The 16,192-nt window shown below is 44.9% G+C and overlaps 1 protein-coding gene across 3 annotated transcripts in view; it reads left to right on the forward strand.

The window, feature by feature from the left end:
• Positions 1-16,192, forward strand: part of TENM3 (teneurin transmembrane protein 3) — a 446,972-nt gene that overhangs the window by 406,810 nt on the left and 23,970 nt on the right. For all 3 annotated transcript variants that reach the window (XM_042982909.1, XM_042982911.1, XM_042982912.1), the window contains one exon: positions 993-1,867. In XM_042982909.1, the coding sequence (XP_042838843.1) occupies positions 993-1,867 (875 nt within the window). The remainder of the gene's footprint in view (positions 1-992; positions 1,868-16,192) is intronic.

The raw sequence follows: 16,192 nt of genomic DNA on the forward strand, positions 1-16,192 counted from the left end.
TCTCAAGCTGCATTGTGTGTTTTTCTTCTAAGTGTCTTGATTTACTAGGTCATTAGACTGTGACGGCCCCATATTAAACTGGATATATCAGGTGTGGTGTTAGTTGTAACAAAGCTGTTCCATTGAAGTGTATCTCAGGAGCTCATAAAAAGTTATTTGGGGGGCGCCTGGGTGGCTCAGTCAGTTAAGCATCCAACTCTTGGTTTCTGCTCAGGTCATGATCTCACAGTTTCGTGCGTTCGAGCCCCACCTCAGGCTCCGTGCTGATAGCGTGGAGCCTGCTTGGGATTCTCTCTCTCCCTCTCTGCCCCTTCCCTGCTCACACTGTCTCTCTCTCAAAAATAAATAAATAAATAAACTTAAAAAAAAAAAAAAGTTATTTTCTTCCGTAGTTCTGCATTTGATGAATTCAGTGAGATTACAAACAATTAGCACTAAGAAATGCTAAAGCATTTGTAATAAAATACCAGTAGAGTAGCAGCAGGCAGATATCCCAAAAAGAACAAAACAGCTTAAATCTCCAATCTTCTGATTGCATGAGCTCTTTAAGTAGTAGAGAGAACCCACTATGATTAGTCCCAAGGGACTTCTATTTAGAATTAGGAACTTAACTGTTGGCCTGATTGAAAACACAATAAAACACTCATATATTCATAACCTAGAAAGCCTCGACGTGTGGTGGGTATTACTGCTAAAGGAGCATATGTGTTCATGTGTCATCGATGCCTGTTAACTCACCGCTTAAAGGTTCATTTGCTCTTTGGCTATGACTTGCAAATCTTTCAGCAAGCGGCGTTTTTCACTAACGTGCTATTTCCCGCATTTGTCTCCACTCCAGATTTTTAAGTTTATTTTACAGTAGCTCTTCAAAAAACAATTTTGAAACAGTTGATCAAATTAAGGGTAATTTCCTTGAATGGTCTAATTTACTCTTCTGGCAAATTAACTGCCGCGCAGTAACTGACTAACCAGACCTTTTCGTTTTCATTAAGGTACGTCTGGAATGGCCCACTGACCTCGCCATTAACCCCATGGACAACTCCATTTACGTCCTGGATAATAACGTAGTTCTGCAGATCACTGAGAATCGCCAAGTGCGCATTGCTGCGGGACGGCCCATGCACTGCCAAGTTCCAGGCGTAGAATATTCTGTGGGGAAGCACGCGGTTCAGACAACTCTGGAATCGGCGACCGCCATCGCGGTGTCGTACAGTGGGGTCCTGTACATTACTGAAACCGATGAGAAGAAGATTAACCGAATCCGGCAGGTCACCACAGACGGGGAGATCTCCCTGGTGGCGGGCATACCTTCAGAGTGTGACTGCAAAAACGACGCCAACTGTGACTGTTACCAGAGTGGAGATGGCTACGCCAAAGACGCCAAGCTCAGCGCGCCGTCCTCCCTGGCCGCTTCCCCGGATGGCACCCTGTATATCGCGGACCTGGGGAATATCCGGATCCGGGCCGTGTCCAAGAACAAGCCTTTCCTTAACTCCATGAACTTTTATGAAGTTGCCTCCCCAACTGACCAGGAACTCTATATCTTTGACATCAACGGCACCCACCAGTATACTGTAAGTTTGGTCACTGGTGATTACCTGTACAATTTTAGCTACAGCAACGATAACGATATCACTGCTGTGACAGACAGCAATGGCAACACCCTCAGGATTAGACGGGACCCGAATCGGATGCCAGTTCGGGTGGTGTCTCCAGATAACCAAGTGATATGGTTGACGATAGGAACCAATGGATGTTTGAAAAGCATGACTGCCCAAGGACTAGAATTAGTTTTGTTTACGTACCATGGCAACAGTGGCCTGTTAGCCACAAAAAGTGATGAAACTGGGTGGACAACGTTTTTTGAGTAAGTATATCCACATTCTGCTCTGATTATAAAGTGCTGTGATACGGTGAATAGACTCTTAAAAATTTACATTCTTAAGGGCAGGTGGGATCCCAGTTTTGGGGGCCCTGGAGCTTCTGTAATTTTTGGATCCCCCCCCCCTCGGAAAAATACAAAATTAGACTCAGGGCCTTGGGAGGGACCCACACAATGAGAAGTTCTGAGGCTTACGTGTCATTGGCATCGTGGTCAACACCACTGCTTAAGGGTTAACATTTTGCTTCATACACACCTAGTATATTAGCAGCAGACATTTGGAGAAATATACTAGAGTTTTGGTTTTACGCATAAACCCTCCGGGTCTACATTTGCCCAGGTGATAAAGCTGATTATGTTGGGAGCCGTCACCGATGAACGTCAAAAACATTTACAATGACGGGGACGCCTGGGTGGCTCCGTCGGTTAAGCGTCTGACTTCGGCTCAGGTCGTGATCTTACGACTCGTGGGTTCAAGCCCCGCGTCAGGCTCTATGCTGCCAGCCTGGAGCCTGCTTGGGATTCTGTGCCTCCCTCTCTCTCTCCGCCCCTCCCCCGCTCGTGCTCTGTCTCTCTCTCTCTCTCTCTCTCTCTCAAAAATAAATAAGCATTAAAGAAAATTTTTGTAAACATTTACAATGAAGCTGGCTGTTTATGTCAGTGCTACAAATGTCATTCTTATCCAATAGAAAGCCTTCGCTTTTTGTAAGCAGTTATTGGAAATTTAAACTGCACTTAAAAGGACCTTCCCACGAAATGCAAATCGGCAAGGGCCGTCACTGCGGAAGCAGATGAAAAAGTACGAGGTTCAGGCTGCCAGCATATTCTACTATGTGGAGTAGTGGTCCAGGCAATGTGCTGTGTGAATGGTCCCATTTTGTGAGGTCAATCAGAATGAAATGAGAATCAGCCATTGTATATTTTATGGGATATGTACTTTGCAGCGAACGCATATGTAAAATCATTTTCGATTACTGTTCACTTCACTAACGTCGCACAAACCGTAAGGGGAAATTAGATGGCATGTTGACAAATGCAGAATAGTCCTTGAGATGAATATTGAGCTCCTTAGTGTGATTTTTGCAATGATATGAGAAGGCAGAAGTATTTTCTGTAGGAGCACACCTCTACAATTATAACCCAAGTCAGTAGAAAAAGAAAACGATCCAATATACAAATATTTTCCGTACAACTTTTCTGGAATGGATCTTCTCCATAAAGCTGAGTTCTCCTGTAGCTTGAATTGCTTTTCTTTTTTGACAGGTTCCCTTTTAATAAAATGAATGTTACCCAGCAGCATGATTTTGTCAGAGGAACAAACCTTTTCAATTGAGTTACATTAAAATTCTGTTCTTAGCATTCCTGTTGCTCATTTTAGGATCGCAATAGGAAAGGAATAAATTGGAAGTTAATGGAAAGTGCTTCCTTTGCACCGTTTTCAAAGCGATAGCGGGCTGGATTGCCAAAGAGGCAAAAAAGAATCCAGGAAAAGTGCTACCATCGGATGAGACTGGGCAGGAGAGCTGCTCTGATAATAAGACCTTCAGGAAATGATGGTGGCTTTGGGAGGGTTTCAGTTTAGTTAAAAGTCAGGGAGAAAAAAAAATGAGAATTAAGTTTTCAGTCCAGTCTGGGACTCAGGCTCTGCTCTGCGGGCCGCTTTTGAGTGTGTCCTTATTTGTTCCCGGGAACTGACATTGCATAGAAGTTCATCGTGTGGGTTACTGCTGACACATGAACTTCCTACAACAGATAGTGTGGTTTACTTAGGACCCGCAAATGGATTTTAATCAACTTTGGAAAATTAGACAAAGGGATATGCTCCATTGGCGGAGTTGATCTGGATTAGTAAAAACAAATTTGGGATTTTTTCACCTTTTTTTAAAAAAAAGAAAGGATGGTGTGCAAAGAGGGCACATTTCTCTCATAACAGATATGCAAACTTCGAACCTCAAATTTAGTTGAGAATCAGCACAGCAGCTAAAGTAGAGGTTGAGTTGGCAAGCCAGTCTCGTGACTATAAGGGGCAAGCATGGTTTTAAAGAACAGACATTTGGAATACCTGGGTGGCTTTGTCCGTTAAGTGTCTGACTTCAGCTCAGGTCATGATCTCACGGTTTGTGGGTTCGAGCCCCACGTCGGGCTCGCTGCTGTCAGCAGAGAACCCACTTGGGATCTTCTGTCCCCCTCTCGCTATGCCCCTCCCCCCTCTCAAAAATAACTAAACATTTTTAAAAACATAAAAGCAAAAATATAAAGAGTAAAAGTTTGTAATTAACGTAAATACCTCACAATCATTCCTTCCCTAATACAAATTCATCACATATCATATTTAAAGTATAACTATTCAATCCTATCTAAATAAGCTAGGGCAACTAATACGAAAAGCATTATTAAAATATTTTACCAAATATAAACCTCATAATCATGTATCTATAGGTACATAAATATACACACACGTATGTTTTGTATAAGTTAAAAATACAGTAGTTTAATAAACCCATGCTTCAAAATTTTTTTTTCTAATAAAAGTAACAGAAATACTACTTTCTAAAAGCCACGCTTTTATTACTTTTTCTCTAGATGTCTGCAGCCAAGGCATAACTAACTGTCTAAGAAACATAGGGCACTTAACCTATGTAACTGGGAATCATCATGTCAGAATAACAAGCGATCCTTTATTTTTTTCTTTCTGTACATTTTTATACTTTGGCTGTGAAAGAGCAAGGGCCCATCTCTTCTAAGTTTCAGAAACTTTAAAACACATTCAAAAGTAAGTGCATGAAAGAAGCGACGGGAGGGTCCTTACCAAGCGGCCCCTCCCATAGCGATCTCTGTTCTGACAAGCACATCCTGTCTGCGAAAGTGTGTAGCTCCTGACAGGTAAACTTAGCCCTGATCCCTGCTCATCAGAGCCTTGACAAGAGGTTCTGCTTATTACGCTGTGATTTGGACATGTGCCTGGGTGAAGGTGCTGGGGACAGCGGGGGACTCTGAATCCCCCGCCCCGACTTCCTTTGTGTTTGCTGTTATTGGAGAGCTGACAAACCCCCACAATACCAGGAATATCTGTAATATTCCCCTTCAGATGTTCGCAATACTCTGTGTCTAATTTAGACTTATAAGAATGTTTGGTAGTTTCATAAAGAGGGGATGTGGGAGGTTTGACAACGGTCAGACTGGGTTCTATGAAAACCACAAGGAGATTGGGCAGGGGGAGGGGAGGAGTCACCATTCCCAGTTGAGAAACACCTGTTTACTATGACGTTCATGACACCAGTGCCTAGAGTTGATACAGGCTTTATAGACATCTTTCTGCACAAATATCGCACAAAGAGAAATTAAACTTTTTAGCCCAGATTCCCAGTCATACATGTCCAGCTTTCTATCTAGCCTAGTGCCTTAAAAGCCTTGAGATTAAAAGCTTTATAGGATAGAAACAGATGGCAGAGACCCAGAATCAATAAATTTGCCTCGTGATAAAATACGGTCGCTATAGTTTCTACCAAAGAAATTTTAGAAGACAGTTAGCTCAATTACTTACCTTATATGTTTTAATTGTATTACTCGTCTCTTAGTACCAACTTTAGTTTACCATTAATGTGCCACAGTTTCTAGGAATACAGAATAAAATGTGAAAGTATTTCATAAAATGCACACTAATTGTGGCTCCCGTGACGCCTGGAACGCATACAGAATTCTTCCAGTAAATACTTGTTGGTGGAAGGAATAGAGAGATAAACCAAAGATGTAGACAAGTTAATATTATTTATAGAGAAGAGCCTCACAGAACCCATACCTGGCTCTTGTCCAGGCTCCATTGAAAGAGTACCATATAAATTCTGCTCTCTTGCTTTCTGAAGTGTTTTGCACTCACTGTACCGATAACTGATGCTGAAAATATTAACTAATCTCATTCTTCGTTGCTTATATTTTTAAATATAGTTACCCAATAGTACATGCTTACCCAGTTTCTTTTTGCTTTACAAAATGAGGATTTCCTCAGTTGGTGCTATGAGTCAAATAATTAAGAAAAAAAATGACTTCGTATTGATAGCACTTTCTTCTGAAATGTTGCTGTTAAGGAGTTAGCTGAGAGTCAAGACAGAAACCATGTCCCACGCAGGTGCCGTTGAAGTGTATTGTTATACCTGGTGTCAGGAAGGATGACTGTAGGAAAAGAAATTGAGATTCCTATCAGTCACCAGTAGAAGAGGCTGATTTTTTAGGGTACACAGATAGTTTCCAAAGTACAAGAGCCTTCGTTTCAAAACCTAGAGATAGCATTTTCTCCGTAGCAGCAGGTGCTGTCTGTGTTGCTTGCAATGATTGTGTCCCTATTGGGGTTTGTTAGAGGTGTGGCCAGTCTTCTTAGACATGGTCCTGGACGGAATGATAGGAAGTCTACAGCGGGTAGCACAGGGTTTGTAACTCAGCTTTGAAATCTTTGAGTTAGACTAATATGCTTCATGAACTGAGTAACTACCTATTACCGATTGAATAAGCCATCTCGTCCAAGACCTCCTCTCACATTGACTTGGCAGGCAGTACAAAGGACATCCGACTAGCTAATGGGGTCCCTTGTGTGAGGACAGTGTGATAAGACTCGTTACTCCCTTCGCTTAGTATTAGGGACCGTTTCATGCTGGTCTTTGTACCATTTGAAAACAATTACCACATGTTAGGAGTCCTTAGCTAGACTAATTTCAGGGTGGCCAAAAAAGATCTCACCGGCTAGTTCAGACCCAAAGTGAAACTACAGTTCTTACAGGCGAATGCACACAAAAGCAAATCCAGTATATTGAATGGGGCGATAGAATAAATTATTTGATAGTTGATGGCATTTTACAGTTCTCTGCTTGCTTACCCCCATAAAATACAAACTGTTTGACCATATCTTTCTGAAGCTCTTCTGTCTGGCTAAAGAAGAGGTTTTTTAAAATTTTTTTTTAATTTTTTTTTAACGTTTATTTATTTTTGAGACCGAGAGAGACAGAGCATGAACGGGGGAGGGTCAGAGAGAGGGAGACACAGAATCTGAAACAGGCTCCAGGCTCTGAGCTGTCAGCACAGAGCCCGACGCGGGGCTCGAACTCACGGACCGTGAGATCATGACCCGAGTCGAAGTCAGCCGCTTAACCGACTGAGCCACCCAGGCGCCCCGAGAAGAGGTTTTTTAGAAAAAAAAAAAAATGCTATGAGTTCTAACTGATGTGAACAGACACACCACCAGGCTGGTGGCAGTTTTTCTGTCTTGGGACTCTGGGTATTTAGAGCTTTATATTTGTGGAGCTGACTCTACGATCTTTTGTGAGCTATATTCAGATTTACAGAGTAAATAAACGGGTTTCAGCTTTTCCACATTTATGTAGGTATCTATGGGTCTCTAGCTTCTCATTTGGGTGTTTTATTGTCCCTCATTCAAGCTTAGCAATTTCAGAATGAGCTTCTGAACCATTTCTTTATAATGAACTTAACTCTGTGCCCGTGGCAAACCCATGACTCCCACTGACATCAGTTCGGATACTCGGGGACAATATCAAAGAGAGGGTCTCAGAGGAGGAAAGACAGGCAGTGTAAAGAGGGTCTGTGCTACAGACCCAAACCAGTGCACAGAAAGTGCAGGTAATTTGGGAAACTCAGTGACAGTGACTCCAAATGAGAAGCGACGTGTCCGTTCCCGGTGACACTGAATCGTCTCAATAGCCTGACATCTGTGTGCCATGTCGTGTTCTCCTTATGTGTGTTTTACTGCAGCCGCCTGTGATGCCAGGAAAACGGTGCAGGCATCTTCCACAGGACAAAACTAAGAGGAGAAATAGGCTTTGTGCTGATAGGCAGCTGACATCCGAGCCTGAAAACTCCCAAACACCGAAGCCATGTTTTGTTGCCTTGTTTTGTTTTGTCTGCCAAAAATGGCGTTAGAAACTTACTTTTTTTCTTTTAGTTTTTCTCTTAACTCCAGTTAGTTAACACACAGTGTGATAATTAGTTTCAGGCGTACCATACAGTGACTCAATGCTTCCATACATCCCCCGGTGCTCATCATGACAAGTGCCTCCTGAATCCCCATCACCTGTTGCCCCCATCCCGACCACACCACCCACCTCCCGTCTGGCCACCACCAGTGTGTCCTCTTCTTACCGCCTTCATGGAGGAGAGCATCTGAGACATTAAGAATGATTTTTAAGTGATTTTTATCTGCGGGATCACTTAACATCATGGGGAAAAGCTACGGCTGATTTCCGTTTTTGCGATTTTGTTTAGTTGTTTAATGATTTTGCTTTAAATTTTTAACCAGAATGTGTATTCCCAGAGACATTAGTGAAAACAAAACAAAACAAAAGGGTGTGGACAGTTGAATAAAGTGGCCCTTGTATATTTCAGACATTAACCTGACAGATTCTACTAAGATTCTACTTTTATTCCTACTTGATTTAATCCAATTTTCTTCCACAGTCTAGTTTTAAGATATAGTTAGTCCTGTCTAGATTTGAAAGGGGAAAGGGAAATGGAGAAATTGTATGTGATTCATATCACTTGAAAAAAAAATCCAGAAAAAATAAAAACAGGTTTTCTCATTATATCTCGGTATAAAATGTAAAATTTTATAAAATGTAAAATTCCTCAGATTTTTCTCAGTATAATTTACATTGTATCAATAGTCGTGAGGCTACATTAACCCCCTCAGTGGGTTCCATTTAGCACATTAATGTTCTAGATGTGCTGAATGGCTCCATAATGGTTCAACAGTGAGTAAATGTAGCTTTCAAAAGTGTTGAGTTCCCTCCTTAAACTAATTATGTGACTGTCTAAATCTGATAGCTTCATATCTGCACACATCCACAACTCCTCTTACACAGTGATTATCCAATGATTTACTCTAAGACTGAGTTACAGCCGCCAACCACTTTTAAAGGCTCATTTGATCACAGGACGAGTGATTGCACACCGACAACCAGTGACAGGGAACTTCGTGTTTTTTAACAAGCACAGAACTGAAGATCCCCGGTTGGGTATTTTCCAGAGACTATCCTGTATCTCTGGCTCGTCCATGACATCAAAATTAAATCAGCTTTAGCAGCCCTCACTCTTCGCTACCCTTGTGCCCCAGCCTTCCAGAGAGAGCCCCTTGCCTATATTCCAGGGTTCTGGAATGTTTTCGGAATGTCTTGAGGCTGGAGTGCAGAACTAATGTGGGGAACTGTCTCCCGGGTAGGGGAAGGCAGTGTGCGAAGAAGATGAGATGATTGGGGTACCATCCCCATACTTCAGCTCACCCCAGCTGACCTCAGTTAGTACCCTGCCATCCATCACTACACACACACACTTCCAAACAGACTTCTCAGACCTCGGTTCATCCCACAGTTTGGTAAATCTGCAGTTCATAAAGTAAGACCTCTCCCCTTCAAAAAAAAAAAAAAAAAAAAAAATATATATATATATATATATATATATATATACACATATGTATATGTATATATATAAAATACACACACACACACACACATATATATATATACTGTGAGAATTGTTAATGTAAAGGAAATACCACTTCTAGTCTCTGGCTAAAAGCTAGGTTTTGTTCTGTTTAAACCTATTTTAAGAATTTAAGTCTTCTATAGGTTAAGATTTTTTTTTTTTTCCCGTCTCTGGGAAAATGAAAAGTGGTATATAAAATTTTATGAAAATGTTAATGAAAAGTGGTGTATAAAAAGCAAAAATGGAAAAAAAAACTTGTAGTTTGTCTGAAAGAATAGTTACTTTTTAAGTACTTAATAAATAGAAGGCAAGCATCAGTTAGCAGGAAGACTTGATTCTGTTTCCACCTCTAGGAAAGGAAAGAAGAAAGAACCAAATTCTAGTAAAGGCAAGGAAAGGCCACCCCAAGAGACTGGAAGAAAAGTTCTTTACTCACAGATGATGTTTTGAAACTGGGTTAGAGTCAGAGTAACAAAAGAGATTCTGATTACAAGAGCATTCCAATCTGGGGGAGCAAAACGGCTAAGTGTCCAGAAGCATCACACAACTCCCACGTGAATCAAGAAATAGGATGACCGGATCTTAAAATTCGAAGTCCTAGGGGCACCTGCTTGGCTCAGGGGGTCAAGCATCCGACTCTTGATCTCTGCACTGTCAGCGCAGAGCCTTGGCATGGGGCTCAAGCCCACGAACTGCGAGATCGTGACCTGAGCCGAAGACGGACGCTTACCCGACTGAGCCAAATCGATGTTGCCACGATCGCCCGGCACTCGTTTGTTCGCTGGGCACCGTGCATTCAGCGGGAACGCAGCGTGGGCCGGGCACCAGCGTTGCACGCCTGGAGGGTGCAGAGCGGAAAGGCACGTTCGCCCCTCGCAAGGAGCTCAGGGTCCCCGGAGGGAGACAGAGAAGGGGTCTCTGTAAGGGTGTTGAGCGCGAAGGTGGAGTGTCAGCCGCCCTGTGAGAATACAGAAGAGGACCATCCCCATCAGCTTGGGGACTGGGGACAGGCATAAGGCAAGAAGCAGCCCCCCGAGGGGGGGCACGCTTAAGCTTCATCTTGAAGATTATGAATGAAAGCTAGCAAAAAGAGCTGGAGTGTTCTAGGCCAGAGAAAGCATGCATTCAGGAGCAATCGGGTGTGCCTGGGGGCTCCGTCGGGTAAGCGTCCGACTTCGGCTCAGGTCACGATCTCGCAGTGTGTGAGTTCGAGCCCCGCGTCAGGCCCTGTGCTGACAGCTCAGAGCCTTAAGCCTGCTTCGGGTTCTGTATCTCCCTCTCTCTCTGTCCCTCCCCAACTCATGCTCTCTCCCTCTTTCTCTTTCAAAAATAAATATTTAAATACGTAATTTAAAAAAAAAAAAAAAAAGGAAAAGAAACAAATGAAGTCCTGAACCAAGGCTGGGCACAGAACATACAGGGAAGGGGGCTGACTCACCATTAGGAAATGAAACAGAGTTTGGTGACTGAATGCAAGGGGAGAGGGAGAAAGGGCCCCCGACTGAGCTGACTGGGTGGTAGGGCAACGCAGGGAAGAAGCAGGCTGTAGACAAGCGGTGAGTTCAGATCTGGAATTTCGAGGTGCGGTCTACAGCACGTGGTCCAAACACCTGCTCAGCACCGGGAGAAGCGAATTCTGGAGACGAGACGTGGGCACGGGCGTCCTGGGAAGAGCTGAAGGAAGTCACACGGGAAAGGAAGGTAGAAAGTCTGGTTATGAGGGGGCAGAGCGTGTGAGCGTGCAGATTTACAGACTCGATTTCCCTCGGCTTGGTGCCTCCGTTAATCCTTCGGGGTCCACTTTCCACCACCAGACGCTCTTCCCTGAGATCTTGGAAACCTTCAAAGCTGAGCCTCCCCCTCGTGCATCCCAACCCTTTCTTTCGCCCTCCTGCTCCTGAACGACCCAAGTGGGACCATTCCTCTGCTTTCCCTAACTCCTCGCTCGCGTGATCCTCGTTTTCTCTCAAAGCTTGTGAGTAGACGGCATGTTAGTCCGCGTATTGTTTCATCCTAGATTCTGGATCGGTCCAGTGCAGCTCTTGTGCTTCCTTCGGAGTCTTTTCTGTTCACCTCCGTTTTCCAAGTTGTTGATGCCTCCTGGGTCCCTCCTGCCGCCGTCTTCCCATTGTCCCCGTGCTGTCTCTCCTGGGGGGCAGCGGAGGCTGCCTGGAAAGGCGCAGGACTTTGGAAACGAAAACTCTGTGTTCCCACACTGATTCTGTCCCATACTCCGAGCTGTGCGACTTTGGGTAAGTCCCAGCACCCCTCCACAGGCGCCCTCCCCTGTGACGTGAAAGGCTTCTTAAAAATCCAAACATCCCCTCTGTTCCAAAAACTCTCTGATTCCGAAATGTCCCCCCAGCTTTCCACAGGGGCCCCTTCGAGGCTTATTCGGAAAGGAACATTTCAGAAGTTACCGGATCTCCTTTGCCACAATCCTGAGGCACGCTGCGTTGCCATCACCCTTGGTATCTTGCGGGTCACGCTGGTGTTAGCGATGGCAATGTGTAATAATAAGTAAACTTTTATCTTCCCAAATGGGCTCCCTACTGGTTTTTCAGCCTGTCCCAACCGGCCATGCGTCTCCTTGTCATGCAAGACGCTGCCCTTTCCACAGTGGGCATCTGTGTTCGGCGGAACAAGTACCAAAACACAGAGGAAGACAAAAGACAAGCATGGGTTTGTCATCTGAACACTACCAAGCGTCGTGGAATAGTAGACCCGGGAGGATGAGGGCAGGCACAGTTCTTTCTTACATATTCTCTGAAGCCCAAATTTCCCTTGGCATCAGCTATCTAGCAAGCCAAGACCTGCCCACGACCTGTTATCTAAACAAATGAGTTCTCCTTATATCAGCCTTCCTCAGTCAGTAAATCTTTCAAACCCCAACTAATTCTGGAATGTCCTGACTTGGATGCCTTGGTCCCCAGGGGGAGGAATTTCACAGCTGGGCGTTATCTCCCTGTCGCTTGTCCCTGATGTGGCCATGGCTGTGTAAGGAAAGAGGCCCTGGGTCACTTTTCTTGAATTCGATCTTTGAAACTTTCACCCCATCTGTGACCGTCGATCGCTAGGCTCCACGTTCGAAGAGAGGGCTGGACCAGAGGGGTGAGGAAGGAAAGACCCAGCAGGTCTCTGCCTCTCTGAACTCGCTATCCGGGATGTTAGAACGAGAGCATAGTGGCTTGAGTTCAAGGACTGCCGCCTTTTCTGGTTTTATGCAGCCAAGCACTGGTCCGAATTGGTCCCCATCAGCAAGAGCTGTGAATGAGATTAAACAGCTGCAAAGAAATTTAAGTAAGTGTCAGCCACCTCCCCACCCCCATGCAGTTGTCACCCCTGCTCATCAAGATCCTCTTAGCACGCGAGACAAAAATCACGTAAATTAATACTTTCTTGTGTCTGTCTTCTTTTGCATTTTCCCTGTCATTTTTGGCAATATGTAGGTAGCCGTCAACTCAGTCCCAGACAGGCCCATGATTTTGGAGTTGGCTGATTGCCCTGCCTTCCTTGGTGATGGAAACCTTTTACATTTTCTATCCAGAACCTGATTTTTGAGGATTTCTTAATGGATAATATTGCTATTGAATTCAAAGAAATTATGATCTATCTGTGAGATCATTGTTAGAACACATCGACCTCAGGTTCCTTTCTAGAATAGGTAAATGCAAATTCTTCTGATATCAGTGTTACTCGTCACAGCCTTGCGGTCACGATTCCCAGTCAGTCCACCATTAGAAGCTTAAATCAGGCTCTGCTCCGCTGTTCCCGCTGTTTGCGCACGCCCTTCGTCGGGAACGAGGATCCAGGAACGATTTGTGCGTGCCTTTGGTTACGATGGGGTTAGTAATTTTGTTCTACTTTACTACAATGACAGATGAGAGGTTGTTTCACATCAGCATTGTGGGGAAAAAAGCATTGCCGTAACAGAGGGCGAGATTGAGGGGAATTGTTTGGGGTTTGCTGGCTGTTAAACCATGGAAGGAAATCTGAACCTAAGGAACCCCAGTGGTTGGAAGAGAACATTCTCCCTCTGTATTGGGGCGGGGGGGGTGGATTGGGGAGAAAGGCAGGTTAGGTAAGTCCTTTACTGTGATGCAAGCCTGGAAACTTAGTGCCCTCACTAAGCAGCTCTCACAGTAAGCTTATTCTGGGATGGCCCGGGGGAAGATGGGGGGTGGGGCAGTCAGGACTCCACTTGAACATTTATCCCACCCAGGGGTCTCCAGAATGTAATGAAACCAGCATTTCCTGCTGTATTACCTTCTCAGAGCAGGCTGAGTTTGGGCTGGAGAAACCAGTCAGTACAGAGCATACATTCAGTAGCTTCACTCTCCTATAGGTGAAGAGAATAATGGTTTGAGAGCGGGGAATAGCCAGCATTATCTGAGTAAAGACATAAGTTTGTCTCCTTTTTGAGACAGACCCACTGCCACGCTGGATTATAAACCCAAAATCAGCCTAAGGGGTAAAGAACAGACCACATCACGTTCACTTCTCCGGAGTGATCATTGCTTCTCCTCTCTGGTTTGCTTGCTTCTCTAAAGCCCTACTCTAATTTAACAGGATTTTTCTCAAAAAAACAAAAAACTAAAAAACCAAAAACAAAAGATCATCTTTAAAACAAACATTGGATTAAAGAGGCCATCTTATGGAAAAACACTGAAGATCACAGATAATCCTGTTGAGTTTTAAAGAAAGTTTTTGAGAACTGCACATTGTTTCCGCTTGAATAAATTTGCAATATCAATAGTCTGTTGACATTGTATTGGTAACAGTCTGACTCAGGCAATTTTTCCCTCCGTGGAGGAACCACAGAAGATAAGTAGGCAGGGAAGTATTCTCCTAGTGGTGTTTCAGAAGCTTAATCTGGTGTCAGTGAATATGGCGGGAGGCGGGAAGGTGAGGTTTTACATCTAGGGTGGCTGTGGGGATGGGCACAGGGATCGGAGAGACCAGGAAGGAAGAATGAAGAGGGAGGACCTCCATGAGGGGGAGGGAGGAAATTTCACGTCCGGATGAAGCCGGCATTTCAGCTGAGAAGGGCTGAGACTCTGACTCTCTGGGGCATTCGTCCATAAGCCCACTGCTTAGGAAACTTAAAAAGAGATTTAAAAATACACCACAAAGGCTAAAACAGCAAGTCTAGGCAAAAATGCACTCAAAATTAAAGACGAACAAATAGATAAACATCAAATAAGGGCATCCCATCAGTGAAAGAGCACAAGGTCACGGAGAGCCCGAGGGAGTTTGTCTTTTCCAGGGAGAGTCCTTTATGAAGAGGGTCAATTGGGAGCCAAAAGAATGTGCTGTGTTATGAATTTGAAGCTGTGAGGCTAAGACCAGATGAGTGAACGGAGAGCATGAAGTTGATGTTCTATTCAAATTCCCTAGAGCCTATTGCATTGTAAATTCAAAGGGCTAATAAAAGAAAGCTACATCTCAGATATACGAGCTGGGCAGGCCTGGTTCACCACCAAGGCCAAGCAATATTAAATAGAGCTACGGACTTGCACAGAAGCAGAGATGATGTCCGGAGGCATGTATTTGATGGGAAGGCCCCTTTTAGTACGTAGGGTCAGTGCATCTCAGAGGACAATTGGACATTTGGTGGTGCGTTGTTTCCTCTCTCTTGTGGAGGGAAAGAAGGGCTCACCTGCCGTTTCTGAAAGTACCTGGAAGTCCATGACTGCTTCTTTTCTCTCGTTCCCTTACCCACAGTCCCCTGGTAACCTTCCTGTCTCTTGCCCGTCTTGTTTTCATTTCTCTTGACATAGGTGCCAGTCTGTGAAAATGTTTTCACTGACCCACGCTGAAATTAAAAATAAATAAATAAGCGACGCGGAGATTTTTTTTTTTCCCCCCCACAAAACTTTACTTCTTCCTTTTAAACAGCTGACCCTCACACTGAAGTTAGGTCCTTTGTCCCTTGGGTTTCTTTAAGTGGCCTTCCTTTATGAGATGACAGAAGGTAACAGGTAATAGTTTTTTAGACAAGAAATCTACGCTGGTCCCTCATTTTCTTCCCCCTGCAACATCGGGGAAGTCTGGGAAGTGCTCCCCACGAGCCCTGTGACCTTCGCCCCTGGGCTCTTCCAGTCCTGCCATCACGTTGGCCCGATGAAAGCCTCGCTTTCCTGTACCTTCTCCAGCTCCCACAGACTCGGGATGAAGCCCACCCAGGGGGCTAACAGTGGGCCCTCCCTGGACGCTCTTCTGCTCACAGCCCCCCACCCCCTGCACTCCTCCCCACCCGCCCTCCCTGTCACCAGTCACCAGTGCTGCCTTATCTGCGTGTCCAAGCCATGCATCTCTTTCACGGCCGGGCTCAGGTCCCACCTTGATGTCTCCTACCCACAAAGGTTACTTGTAGCTTCATTTTCCTGTGTGACCTTCCCGTGTCACGGCAGCATGACCTTGTCTCCTCCTCCCGCACTCGGGGCGCTCTGGCCGCCCGTACCCCTCACGTGGCTGCCTGTGGTTTGGTTTTCACATGCATGTCCTCTGTCCCCAACCAGACGTCATATGCCCTTTCGTGCCCGCAGTTCCCCAGCCTTGTAGCCTGCACGGAAAGCTTGTTCAGAAACGGCGGCGTGACCGCTTAGGCGGAACCTCTGAGCAGCTGTCTCGTGCAAGCACGTCCCCCTACCTGCGCCTTAACGTCGATCTAGCCACTGCCCCGAAGGCACAAATTCAGAACTTCCAGGACTCAAGTGGGAAGCCGGGCCGCTGAGATCCCAGCTTCACCCTGTGCCATTCTGACTCTCCTACCCACAAAGGTTACCTGTAGCTTCATTTTCCAAAGAGCCAAAGGCTGATAGGTTA

The sequence above is a fragment of the Panthera tigris genome, chromosome B1 (genome assembly GCF_018350195.1).
Source record: "Panthera tigris isolate Pti1 chromosome B1, P.tigris_Pti1_mat1.1, whole genome shotgun sequence".
In the NCBI taxonomy this organism is placed as follows: domain Eukaryota; kingdom Metazoa; phylum Chordata; class Mammalia; order Carnivora; family Felidae; genus Panthera; species Panthera tigris.